Source organism: Physella acuta, unplaced genomic scaffold (assembly GCF_028476545.2).
Source record: "Physella acuta isolate Inbredline_101_S28 unplaced genomic scaffold, ASM2847654v3 ptg000921l, whole genome shotgun sequence".
Classification (NCBI taxonomy): Eukaryota; Metazoa; Mollusca; class Gastropoda; family Physidae; genus Physella; species Physella acuta.
In genome coordinates this window covers 58,156-71,353 of record NW_026732438.1, presented here as the reverse complement: position 1 = coordinate 71,353, position 13,198 = coordinate 58,156, and the positions used below count along the sequence as shown (strand labels likewise).

At 36.9% G+C, this 13,198-nt stretch overlaps 1 protein-coding gene across 2 annotated transcripts; it reads right to left on the bottom strand.

Moving 5' to 3' along the window:
• Positions 1 to 3,213: 3,213 nt before the first annotated feature.
• Positions 3,214 to 13,069, bottom strand: LOC131953432 (uncharacterized). 2 transcript variants are annotated; one of them, XM_059316615.1, is made up of 4 exons: positions 13,047 to 13,069; positions 6,153 to 6,475; positions 4,854 to 5,324; positions 3,214 to 3,411 (listed from the first exon to the last, which is right to left on the bottom strand). In XM_059316615.1, exons 2-3 carry the CDS (start codon positions 6,443 to 6,445, stop codon positions 4,886 to 4,888), a joined length of 732 nt encoding a protein of 243 aa, XP_059172598.1. In that variant the 5' UTR covers positions 6,446 to 6,475; positions 13,047 to 13,069; the 3' UTR covers positions 3,214 to 3,411; positions 4,854 to 4,885. The 2 variants fall into 2 exon arrangements, with proteins under 2 accessions (XP_059172598.1, XP_059172596.1); XM_059316613.1 differs by lacking the exon at positions 13,047 to 13,069 and adding an exon at positions 7,635 to 7,694.
• Between the last annotated feature and the right edge of the window lie 129 nt (positions 13,070 to 13,198).

The window sequence follows — 13,198 nt, the reverse complement described above, 5'->3', positions numbered from 1 at the left end:
GACAAAAGGGCGTCGTAAACGGGGTGGGTGGGATATATTAGAGCCTAGTTTTGAGGGGGTGGAAGGGTCCAAAAGGGGTCGAGAATAGGGTGGGTAGTTTTAAATTAAGGCCTAGTTGTTGTTGTTGTTGTTTCTGACACGTTGGAGAAGTGTATGAAGGGCGTTATAAATGGGGTGGGTGGGTGTTTTTAAGGGTCTCATTTGTGTTGGGATGGAGGGATCTAGAATAGGACGGGTGGGTTTTTATTAGGGCCTAGTTTTTGTTGGGATAGCAAGAGGGGGTAGGGTAGCGTTATAAATGGGGTGGGGGGGGGGGGGGTTACTCAGGCCTAGTTTATGCTGGTGATCTCACACGTTTTTTTCATTGCCAACCTGCCGCCAAAGGTTGAACTCAACCTAAAGGTCAAAAACATAATGAGATGTTGTAGCACGGCATCACGACTGGGCGTGCTGGTTGCAGAACGTGAGTACCTAAAGTACGATCATTACATCCAGACTGCAAACATCATTTTAGTCGTTAGTTGTGGTTTAACATCGTGAGTAATTATCATGTCCGAGAAGTACGTCAATCATCGTTGGCCCTGGTGCCAGACAGTGTTTTAATGGGTGGGTAATTTGCGAACCAGTGAGTACCACCCAAGTCTCTCTGTTTTTGTATTAGTCACTCCAGCCGCCTGCTTAAATTTGTGTTTTGTAAATTTAATTCCAAAAAAAGTTGTCTTTTTAAATTAACATTTTGAATTAGCATCGTAATCCTTTTTAAATTGTGGCTTTACAATACGCACGTAGGCAGTGGCGTAGCGAGGTCGCCCCCCCCCCCCCATCGCTACGCCTCTGCAGGTAGGACCTATCTAGAGAGAAAAAAAAATTAAATTTTTATTTTGTAGGTTCACTTATAAAACTCATTTTATTCAATATTCGGGTGTGGGGTTGGAAAGGGCGGGCTCAGAGCATATTACATGATTTTAGCGGATTTATTTCCCAACCTTCAAGCCTGCAGTTGACACTCCTTGCAGCTTCATACCAAATGGGTTTTTAGTTCTTAGAACAAGCATTTGTTTATTAAAGAACGTCAAAAACGCATGCTCCACTTTTTTTTCTCCTCCGTTCTTAATTGAATTTATGTTGGAGGATTTAAACAAAAAGTCCAACTTTGTAGAGGAACTGGACTGTGGTCTCCACATCTGCAAGTGCCTCATATAGTTCCTCCCTATTTTTTTTTTTTTTTTTGGTTATCAGTTTAAAAATCATTCAGAAGTGGTAGAGGTACAACAAACGTCGCTCATTACAAAACTAGGACATTTTGGACGCACGTTGTGATTTTAAAATTAAATAATAAATCATCGCGTTTTTTTAAAAACATCATCTTTCACTTCCATCTGAAATTATTACTATTCTTTATGTTGTGTTAAGATAAGCGTATAAGATATTTTGTAAAAATAAGAAGAAAAAAAAACGATATCATAGCCCATAAGTCATCTCTATAACCCACCCCACCCCTACCAAGCAGCCCAACAAATGACATACCACCCCATACCACCCCATACCACCCCATACCACCCTCGTGCTGACAAGACCTTCGTACATGCAGCGTTACGTCATGACAATATGTTTTACCCTGTTCTTCTAACGCAACATGTGTGAATGTTTGTCCAGTGAGCTCATGAAGTTAAAATAACATTTTTTTTCTAACACCCAGTTCCTGTGCATTTCGTGTTACCGGTTTTCATAAACATAATAACAGGCATTTCTATACTTAACCAAATATAAAAGCATAGACGGTGTTAGAAATGTTCTTTATATATTTTGCGACCAACGCTTTTAAATTTTTACTATTTCAGCAATGTATGTTTATCTTCTTATTTTAGAGCATTTAAAAGCTAGCTGCTATTCGTGTTTTTTTTTACTATAAAATAACTGGTAAAAATCCCACCCCCTCCCCATCCCTTATGGCTACTTGACATGTCCTTAGAAGGTCCAACAGTGCACAGAACCTTAATGGGTACGTGACATGTCTATAGAATATCCACTAGCCAACTCATCCCTAATGCTAACATTGGATTCCTATGGCAAAAAATGCTAAATTTACCTCCCCCTCCCTCGACTTCACACTTCTGTTCCCCCCCCCCCCCCCATTACTACGCCACTGCCACAAATAGGTCTAAAAGTGCAACAAATTACTGTTATGTAATTGATAGCTCTGAGCTAGGCGATGACAAAACCTAACCGATGTTTGTACCGGGAACATGAGTCATGAAAGCATATTAGGCGATTTTTTAAAAATATATTTGTAATCACCAGGTCCTATTTATAAGAATCCTTGACACGCCCTCATATGGAAAAAGTTTAAACCTTAAATATACCAGATGTTAACTAAAAGACGCACATGTTTACGGCCATTTAGCAACAGCTTAGCAATGTTTATCCACTCACCACACCTCATTAAATATTTAGATAATTGGACATTACTGGAAATATAATGTAAATATTAGTTTGTAATTCTAAGTTTAAACATCCCGTTCATTACAATTTATAATGTAGCTAATTAAATATTTAGATGTTTTGCGATAACGTTATTGCACTAACCCCTTGAACTATTTCAAACCTAAATCCTCTGACGACGAAACCAACGATACAGAAGAGACTTTCAGTATTAGCTTGAACATCAAACGCCCAGGCTGCGAGTACTTCCGTGGCATTTCACACGATCCTTGCGTACCAATTTTACAACAAAAAAATAAATAACATTGTTTAATAATGTAATGGATCGCTTACATCCACATTGCTCTGTGACCGGCAGTTCACACATTTAGAGACTTCAAAGGGTTGGGTTCAACTTTACTGTATATTTCGCACAACTAGGCAAAGGATGTGCCGACGGTAAGTAACAAAGCTCACCAGTATGTGTTTATGCTTGTGTACGCGTGTATGTATGTGCGTGTTTTTATGTCCATACGTGCGTGTGCATATTTCCGTACCAGCTTGCGTGTTTATGTTTCAATGCTTAAGAGCAAAACAATGGTGTAGAGTGTTGATCGTTTTTCTTTGATAAATGCATTCAACTTTTGTCACAGACATCTCATAAGGAACACAACTATTGACACTAGTAATTCCAATAATTCATCAGTCCTCAGTTTAATTTGAATGTACAAGCCCCCCCCCCCCCCCTCACCCACACATGCACACACATACACAGATGTCAACACAGATGTGCTAAATGCGATTGATGACTTTTAATGGGGGAAAAAGTAGAATGTTTTATTTCCTATTTTACCGTATCAAGTTGATATAAAATATTCTGAAAAAATAAATAAAAGAGGAGGCATACATTTGTTGTGTGTATAAAAAGAAGTTTTAACCTGGCTCGCCCTTCAAGACCTTGGCTCATCTAGCTGGTTCACGGTCTGGGCTCTGTGAGGGGGTGTGGTGGGGGGGGGGGAGGGTGGGGAGAAGGTGGAGAAGACATAAAAATTAGAAGATCTAGACAATTGTATTTTATTTGGAACACAAAATACGTTATAATATTGAGTCCTATATACAATGTCTTGTTAACAGATTTTTACCATTTGTCAATTATTTCCCTTAAAGCATTACATCGCCTCAGGTAAATTATCTCCCTTTGTCGATTTCAATTCTACCCTTCACCAATCCTAACAATAGCATTACAACTGGGAAGGCTGTTTAGACATTGTGTGTAGTTGTGTACTATAAGGTGTAGATGAAGTCGGGTAGTGAAGGAGGTAGATGTGGTCGGGTAGTGAAGGATGTAGATGTGGTCGGGTAGTGAAGGATGTAGATGTGGTGGGGTAGTGAATAATGTAGATGTAGTCGGGTAGTGAAGGAGGTAGATGTGGTCGGGAAGTGAAGGAGGTAGATGTGGTCGGGTAGTGAAGGAGGTAGATGTGGTCGGGTAGTGAATGATGTAGATGTAGTTGGGTAGTGAAGGAGGTAGATGTGGTTGGGTAGTGAAGGATGTAGATGTGGTCGGGTAATGAATGATGGGGTGGGGTAGTAAAGGAGGTAGATGTGGTTGGGTAGTGAAGGATGTAGATGTGGTCGGGTAGTGAAGGATGTAGATGTGGTCATGTGGTGAAGGAGGTAGATGTGGTCGGGTAGTGAAGGATGTAGATGTTGTGGGGTAGTGAAGGATGTAGATGTGGTGGGGTAGTAAAGGATGTAGATGTGGTCGGGTGGTGAAGGATGTAGATATGTTGGGGTAGTGAATGATGTAGATGTGGCGGGGTAGTGAAGGATGTAGATGTGGTCGGGTAGTGAAGGAGGTAGATGTGGTTTGGTAGTGAAGGGTGGGGTGGGGTAGTGAAGTATGAGGTAGGGTAGTGGAGGATGTAGATGTGGTCGGGTAGTGAAGGAGGTAGATGTGGGGTTAGTGAAGGATGTAGATGTGGTCGGGTAGTGAAGGATGTAGATGTGGTCTGGTAGTGAAGGAGGTAGATGTAGTGTATTAGTGAATGATGTAGATGTGGTCGGGTGGTGAAGGAGGTAGATGTGGTGAGGTAGTGAAGGAGGTAAATGTGGTTGGGTAGTGATGGATGTAGGTGTGGTGGGGCAGTGAGGGAGGTAGATGTGGTGTGGAAGTGAAGGATGTAGATGTGGCCGAGTAGTGTAGGATTAGATGTGGTAGTGAGCGAGCTAGTTGTCGTAGGGTAGTGGGCGAACTGGTCGTGGTCGGGTGCAAGACTATTGCTCCTAACACATTTCTAAATACATTCCTAACTAATGTTATTTCCTTAATGTGTTTGCTTTAATGTTGAATTGTCTACTTTTTTTTTAAATGGTTGCAAGTAATTAGACAAACAACCAAACAGAGAGATATACAATCTGCTGATACGTACGTTTCTCAAAGCGTAGTATTGTTTCCTGTGGTTCAAGATGTCTCAGCATTCTCTTGACCGCTGACAGATCCACTGTTGATGTCACCCCCGTTGGTGCTATCCTCTTCTTCCTCATCTGAGAGTTCTTCAGCCTCCATTTCTCGTAACCTTGGCCCCCGTACTATTTCTATTGCACGGGACCGCCCTCGTTTAGCTCTTTCAAGGGCCCTCCGCCGTTCTCGCTCAACTCGTTCTAACGCTCGTGCACTTCTCCTCTTCGCCCTCTCCACTCTCCTCAATGCCCGGGCCTTTCTCCACTCCGCCCTTTCTACCGCTTTTTGCGCTCTTCTCTCCGCCCTCTCCGCTCTCCTCAATGCCCAGGCCATTCTCCTCTCATATTTTTCCACCGCTCTTTCCTTTCTTCTCTGGTATTTTTCAAAAGCCCTCTCTTGCGCTTTTCGAACTGCTTCAGGGTCGGATGACTTCGGCTCGCTATATTATTTGAAAAAAATAATATCAAATGTCAAATGGTTTTTAAAATACGCATGTAATATTCTAATTGAGTTTAACGGTATACTTCTAATTTACTTCTCGTTTTTCAACTGTCAGCTTTAACATATTATTATTGACCTATCAGAACAGCCTAGCCAGTGGTAAATTTTACTGACTCGCGATAATTCGATTAGTCTTCTAATTATCCAGTTAAAACTGCCAAATCAAGACAGCGTATAGTTTTACATCGATCAGTGAAGTCATGCAATTATTTTTGTTTTTAAATACAACACAAAATTACACTTTTTAAAGTAGCTGTTAGAAGACTTAAAAGAAAATTGATTAACAAATGTTTTTCCAATTATCTCTCAAATCAGCGATAGTTAAAAAATCTAAAAGAAAATGTTTAGAATAACACTTTATCTTTTGCTTAAATCCTTAAACTAATCTAAATCATTTAAATCTATAATGTAACGCTAAACGCAAATAAATTTTTTTCTAAAAATATATACTTTCAGAGTGCTTGATAAAATGGGCAGGGTTAAGATTTAAAATTGATTTACATTAAATACTTATTAGGCTTTAAAACAAGTGTAGTTACTACTTTAATGTTAAAACTAACTACCCACAAATTTCGTTCTTCAGAGTTTCAATTACCACAATTTCTTAAATAAAATAAAAAGAACAACAGTAATTTATAGATTTCAAGCAGATTGAGGTTAAAATACACAAAACATGTTTATTGTGTTGCTCATGTGTCGGACAACATAAACAAACAGAAAAGTAATATCTTTAATAACAAAACTGACAGAACAGGTTGTTATCTACCTTCCACTACAATCGCTAGTGAGAGTTATCTTTCCTGAACAGTTGCTGACAGTGTATCCATTGATGATCAGCTTACCCTCATCACTGCTGTAAATCACACTGTCCTTTACTCTGCCGTTTACGAAGGTCACACTGCTAAATTTGCTCGAACTGCCGTTTATGATGGTCACACCGCTCGAGTTCTTAATTATACAACCATTTCTTGGCAACTCGAGACAGCTTGAGACAGCTTGTGGCAGCTTAAGACAGCTTGAGACAGCTTGTGACGACTGGTTCGGATCTGACATCTCCATTCTACCTCTCTATAGCCAACCGTCAGAGATCTAGGGAATTGTACACATCTTATATATATATATATATATATATATATATATATATATATATATATATATATATATATATATATATATACATATATATACATACATAAATATATATATATATATATATATATATATATATATATATATATATATTATATAATATATATATATATATATATATATATATATATATATATATATATATATATATATATATATATATATATATATATATATATATATATATATATATATATAAGTGCCCACACCCCGGAGAGCAATGTCTGAAAGAAACCCCGTTGGAGGAACAAGGAACAACAAGATCCGTATATTTTTTCACTTTGATACAATTTTTTTTTTAGTTTTAGGCGACTAAAAGACGAAATGGCTGTAACAAATGTATTACACGTTAACAGAGATATCCTATATCTATATCAACGCATATACCATATGCACAGAGATATTTCATATATACAGAGATATTCAATATCAACAGAGATATTCCATATCAACAGAGATATTTCATATCTACAGAGATATTCCATATCAACAGAGATACTCCATATCAACAGAAATTCCATATCAACAGATATTCCATATTAACAGATATTCCATATCAACAGAGATATTCCATATCAACAGAGATATTCCATATCAACAGAGATATTCCATATCAACAGAGATATTCCATATCAACAGATATTCTATATCAACAGAGATATTCCATATAAACAGAGATATTCCATATCAACAGAGATATTCCATATCAACAGATATTTCATATCAACAGAGATATTCCATATCAACAGAGATATTCCATATCAACAGAGATATTTCATATCAACAGAGATATTTCATATCAACAGAGATATTTCATATCAACAGAGATATTCCATATCAACAGAGATATTCCATATTAACAGAGATATTTCATATCAACAGAGATATTCCATATTAACAGAGATATTCCTTATCAACAGATATTAACAAGGCACCTCACTCCTAACACAAGATGCCTCTGTAAGAACCCTCAAAATTTTTAACTTTTATATTTCTTTCGGTTCTCATTCAAAGTAGAAAATGAATGTTTAAATATTCAAAAATAAGATTCATATAAACATTAATCAAAACACATTAAAATAATGTAGAAACACCTTACATTTTTTTGTTTACTTTTTTACCAGCTAAACATCCTTCTTGTCTCCAATGTCATCATTTTGAACGTGGTTTTTTAAGCACGTTTTTGCGCATTTTGGTGCACTCGCTCCCCTGCTTATTTAGCGCACCACCAAGTTATTTTTAAACAGCTATCGAATATTCAAGCAGGTAAAATCAGAGAGGAACAGAAAAAAAAAATTCTCACTGCTAACTTATATTTAAACAGCTATCGAATATTCAAGTCGTTAAAATTACAGAAGAGCAGAAAAAAAAATTGTGGGCGGCTTCGACAAAACGTTTTCCACACTAAAATGCCTAAACAACAAACACCACTTTTTTTTAAAATTATTTTACGATTATTTGCACACACACACACACAAACACACACACACACATACACGTAAGTGACATTGGTATCCAAATCAATGGCAATACAAGCCTATCTATTTTTAAAAAAAATAATTAAATATTTAAGTGGTCATTAAAAATTATTAAACGTTTTCGAAACTAGTGGGAGATAACAAAATTAAATCATTCAATAACAGAAGGGGAGATAACTAGCTAGTCTAGTGAGCTGTGGTTCACGAGAATGTTTACAGATGATAGGGCCGGTCGATCTAGTAAAGGCTATTAAGGGCAGATAATATAGTTTTTGAACGATTTGAAACTAAGGGGAGGTAGTAGGATTAAGAATATTCCTTCGATTTATCAGCTTACTGTTGTGTGTACATTGTGGTCACGGACGGCTGCTTTCATGGGGCATTTAACTGTGTTTTAGATATTGCGAGCTACTGTTGGTGTTTTAATGCAAATAATTTTAGATGTGCCGAGTTCACAAATTAGGAATCACTTAAAAGTAGGGAAAAAACAAATATAAAAAACATTTATAGTAACAAACTTTTAAATGCACTGAAAATAAGAAAATAAAACTAATTTGATTTCTTTAATAAAAGCTTTGGCCGCTCATGAGATCTTTTACATATTTTAGCGACAAAAGCTTTTAATAAAGAAAGCAAATTAGTTTTATTTTCTTATTTTTTTTTTGTGCATTTCAAAGCTTGTTGCTATAAAGGTTTTGTTTTAAATATTTTTTTAAAATATCGATAGAATAGGAATCAATCATTTTGACTTTTTAAAAATTTCTCTCTTGTCCAAATTAGTTATTAGTTCATTTAAACATTATACATCCGTATTTTTATCAATATTAAAAATTGGTATTCAGTTAAAATTTCATATGCACTCAGTAATTGAAACGATACCATTTCCGAACAGATTTAGCTTACCTAGTTGGGTTAACTGCACAGACAGCGAATGAGGGGAAGGCCGTTTGGAACATGGAGGAGAAGGGGAAGAGGTGCTGACGACAGTAAAACCTGGCCTGAACTCAGGGGGGGGGGGGGGCATGGTGGAGTTTTGTTGCTGCCTTATGCCCTACAGGGAGGCATGGTGGAGTTTTGTTGCTGCCTTATGCCCTACAGGGAGGCCTGGTAGAGTTTTGTTGCTGCCTTATGCCCCACAAGGAGGCATGGTGGAGTCGTTGCTTCCTTATGCCACACAGTGAGACACTGCTACTAAGCAATTACTTATGTAAGTAAGGCAATTTTATAACATATCATAACTGAGATGAGACGAAAAATTAATGTTTTAATCGTGCATTCCAGCTCAAGCTTTCTCATTGGCACCTTATCTGCAGAACAGTTGTGTGTTGTCAGATATATTTCATAAGGAACAAATAATTTCAAGAGTTAACCAGTCTTCATTTCAACTTCACAATATAAGTACAAGCAACACCCCCCCCCCCCCCCCACACACACATACATACACCCCTACCTAGTGTCTAACAGATGTGATGTGGTAAATGCTTTTAAGGACAAGTAATATTTAAAAAAAAACAAATACATCTGTGATAGTAAAATATTTTATTTCATATATTATCGTATAAAGTCGAGATAAAATCATCGAAAAAAGAGTACAATTATTTGTGATTGTGTAGTCAATATATCAATGTCAACAGCTCGTCTTAACGTCTAGTAGTTGGTTCATATCGTGAACTGCTGGTGAGGGTGGGGAGATGGTGGGGAAACAATTCGATGTTCTGAACGAAATACATTTTATTTTATTCAGAACACAAAACACGATTATAATACCGAATAAAAGTGGGTCTATGTGTAACTTTTTGGGTTACCCCCCTCCCCAAGTATAACAAAAGGTTAAATGATTTCTTTTTACTGATGTAAGCAGGGGTAGTGGAAGCATCTGCTGCTAGGAAACAGGACACTGACCCTTAGTGGTCAATCACCATACTCACACCTTTGACATTTTACTCCTAAGCTCAATAATTTCCCCTTGAGTAGGATTTAACCATTCAGAACATTGTCTAAGGCACGTGACTAAAAACTCGGAACGCTGTTTAATTAGTATGTGCAGTTGGGTAGTGAAAGATGTAGATGTGGTGGGGGTAGTGAAGGATGTAGATGTGGTCGGATAGTGAAGGATGTAGATGTGGTCGGGTAGTGACAGGATGTAGATGTGGTCGGGTAGTGACAGGATGTAGATGTGGTCGGGTAGTTAAGGATGTAGATGTGGTGGCGTAGTGAAGGATGTAGATGTGGTAGAGTAGTGAAAGATGTAGATGTAGTTGTGAACGAACTAGTAATCGTAAGGTAGTGAACGAGCTAGTAGTCGTAGGGTAGTGAACGAACAGGTCATTGTCGGGTGCAAGTCTATTCCTCCTCGTCTGATATCGTGATAACTTCCATCTCCTGTAGCCTAGGCTGACGTGCTTTCCCCAATGTACGGGACCGTTCTCGCTTAGCTCTTTCAAGGGCCTTCAAACGTTCTTGCACAGCTCGTTGCTCTGCCTTTTTCCTTTTGATCTCAGCTTTTTCCAAAGCTTCTTTCTTTTTCCTGTCCCTTTTTTCTTGAGTCAGCGCTCTAGCCCGTTCAGTTTCCTTGGATACGCTAAATAGGTTGAAACAAACTTAAAATTACATCATTTGTTAAATTGTCTCTTTTTTTAAAATATTTTGTTCATTAAACATATGGACACTACATTATTAGCTAAGTTTTTTTCATACTTCAGTTTCTGTATAATATTTTGACAACTAACCCAAGTTAATGAGTGTTATTTTATACGGATTAATAAAAATGTGGTCAGCCGACTGCCTGCTAATTATGTAGTTAATAAGCGAAACAAGTGAGCGTAGAAAAAATTCAGCATTCGCATTTGAATCTTGTAATTTATTTTCAAATATAATACCAAAATTACATTTCATAGCAATTTTTCGATGAACAAAAAGTAAAATAAACAATAATTTTTCTTTTACTATCTCTGAAAACATCGATTCTATAAAACAAATAGTTGGAAATAAATCTAACAGAAATCGCATTGAATACTGACCTAGTCAGATATTACCTAAATTCTTACATGAACCGTAATCATTTAAATCTACAACATAACGTTAAATTCAAGATTTCTCTAAAAATATCAGTTTTTAGAAAGCGATAGAAAACGGACAGGGTTATATCAAATAATTTAAAATATTCAATACTAACTAGGCAGTAGGCGGATGAAAATGGGGTTATTTGAATCTTATTCGGTATAAGTATAATGTTTTAACTTTTCAGCCACAATTGTATTTGGCTACCAAAACTTTATTTCATTTAAATATTTTCAAGAAAATGTGATGTTTTAATTTAATTAGATGCAGGATAAAATACACAACCTATACTGTTGCGGGTTTCTATGTCCGAAAATAAAAACTAGCCGGGTAATATCTTTTATAATGAAACTCAACAATCAGAAAACTGGTTAATAAGTAAAGTTCTCTTGACGGTCCAGACATGAGGGTATGGTATGATCAGCATTATGCAAAGTCGACTTTATTTTCCATTGCGTGAATTAGGTACCCATCAGAGCTGGATGGATTCAGGGACGTTATGCTGACTTGAACCCGGATTCGAACTTGAAACATTCGGGTTAGCCATACTATAGAAAAATTGGTTGTTACCTACCTTTTTCTACAGCCGGTAGTTGCTGAACGGTAGCTGAAATTGCATCCGGTAACGTTTCCATTGATGATTACGTTCCCACTTCCGGTGTTTATAATTGTTGTGTTGTACAGAGCGCCAAAGGACCCATTGATGATTAAGTTCCCACTTCCAGAGTTACTAATTGTGGAGTTGTACAAAGCGCTATTTATAATTGTGCATCCGCTACAGTTCTTGAGCCAATCAACACTTGACATTGTACGTGATGTCTGAATTTGATCCGATCTCTTTATTTTGCACCTCGCAGTAACCGTCAGAGAGCTAGGGAGTTGTACATATATATATATATATATATATATATATATATATATATATATATATATATATATATATATATATATATATATATATTCGCTTATGTGCAGAATAACGATTTGATTTTAACAGTAGCTATTTAAATTAACAAGCATTCCATGCTTTCTGATACAGTATTGGCATCATGGCACACCTCAAACTTTTTTTTTACTGCGCTGTAAAAGAATTAGAATTAAGAAACAAACAAAAGCTTTAATACCTAACTGGGCAAGTGTAAAAAGCGGGTCTAAAATTGGTGCAAGAAATTAGGGCTAGCAGCAGATCGAAACTTAGGGCTTGGGTTTAACTAAACTTTGAAAAAGTTCATTGAAAAACGTAAGTACATTTCCGGCTCCGGAAGCTGAGCGTAACTACCCCTTTACCTAGACGAGCATAGGCCTACCTTTTTTTGTTAAATTGCTCGGCTCACTGGCTTCACGGCACTTAGACCAGAGTTTCTTTCATGCATTTCTTTTAAAAGTATCCGCCCCTCCCCCGGAAAATGTAGTCCACCCCCGCCCACCCCCCGGAGAAAAAAGTCTGGAAGAAGCACTGACTTAGACAACATATTTATAGAATATTTTTTCTATCAAAGACGTTATTAAAGTTAGTCAGTATGGTCAAGTTGGAGTTTTCAATAATTATATTTATAAACACACGTAGGGCGTATTTTTGCAAGTATCAATACTCTAACCATAAACCTTGCTCTAACCAAATCACAAGCCCTAAACTTAAGCGTGGTTAAGTGGTTTTAAAAAAACAATAATTGTGTTTTAAAAATTTTATCGGCAAAGTTTTTGAGAACAAATTACAAAGAAGTGGGGATTTTCAGAAGATCGATCACGGAGTTCCTGTACAGCCAATCAATAATCCACGAAAGTAAAACATCAGGCTTTAACCTGGGTTTGCTTTTAAAATAAATAGAAATGTAGCCTTAAATTAAACTCAAAATTTATTTTGAATGAATGCTAAAATCCTTAGAAAACAACTAGCCGTTAAATATTAGCTGAAACGCGCTTAAACAACATTAAAATAAAATAGAAACATCTTAAATTTTTTGCTTCGTTACCTTCAACAATCTGTTTGGTATCTGACGTCATCATCTTGAACGCGTTTTTTGTGTGTTCGTTTTTGCACGTTTTGGTGCGCTCTTCCCCTCTATTATTTTTTGCGCCTGTTTGAGTAGGTCCTGAGCTCATAAGAAAAGATTTAATAATTTAC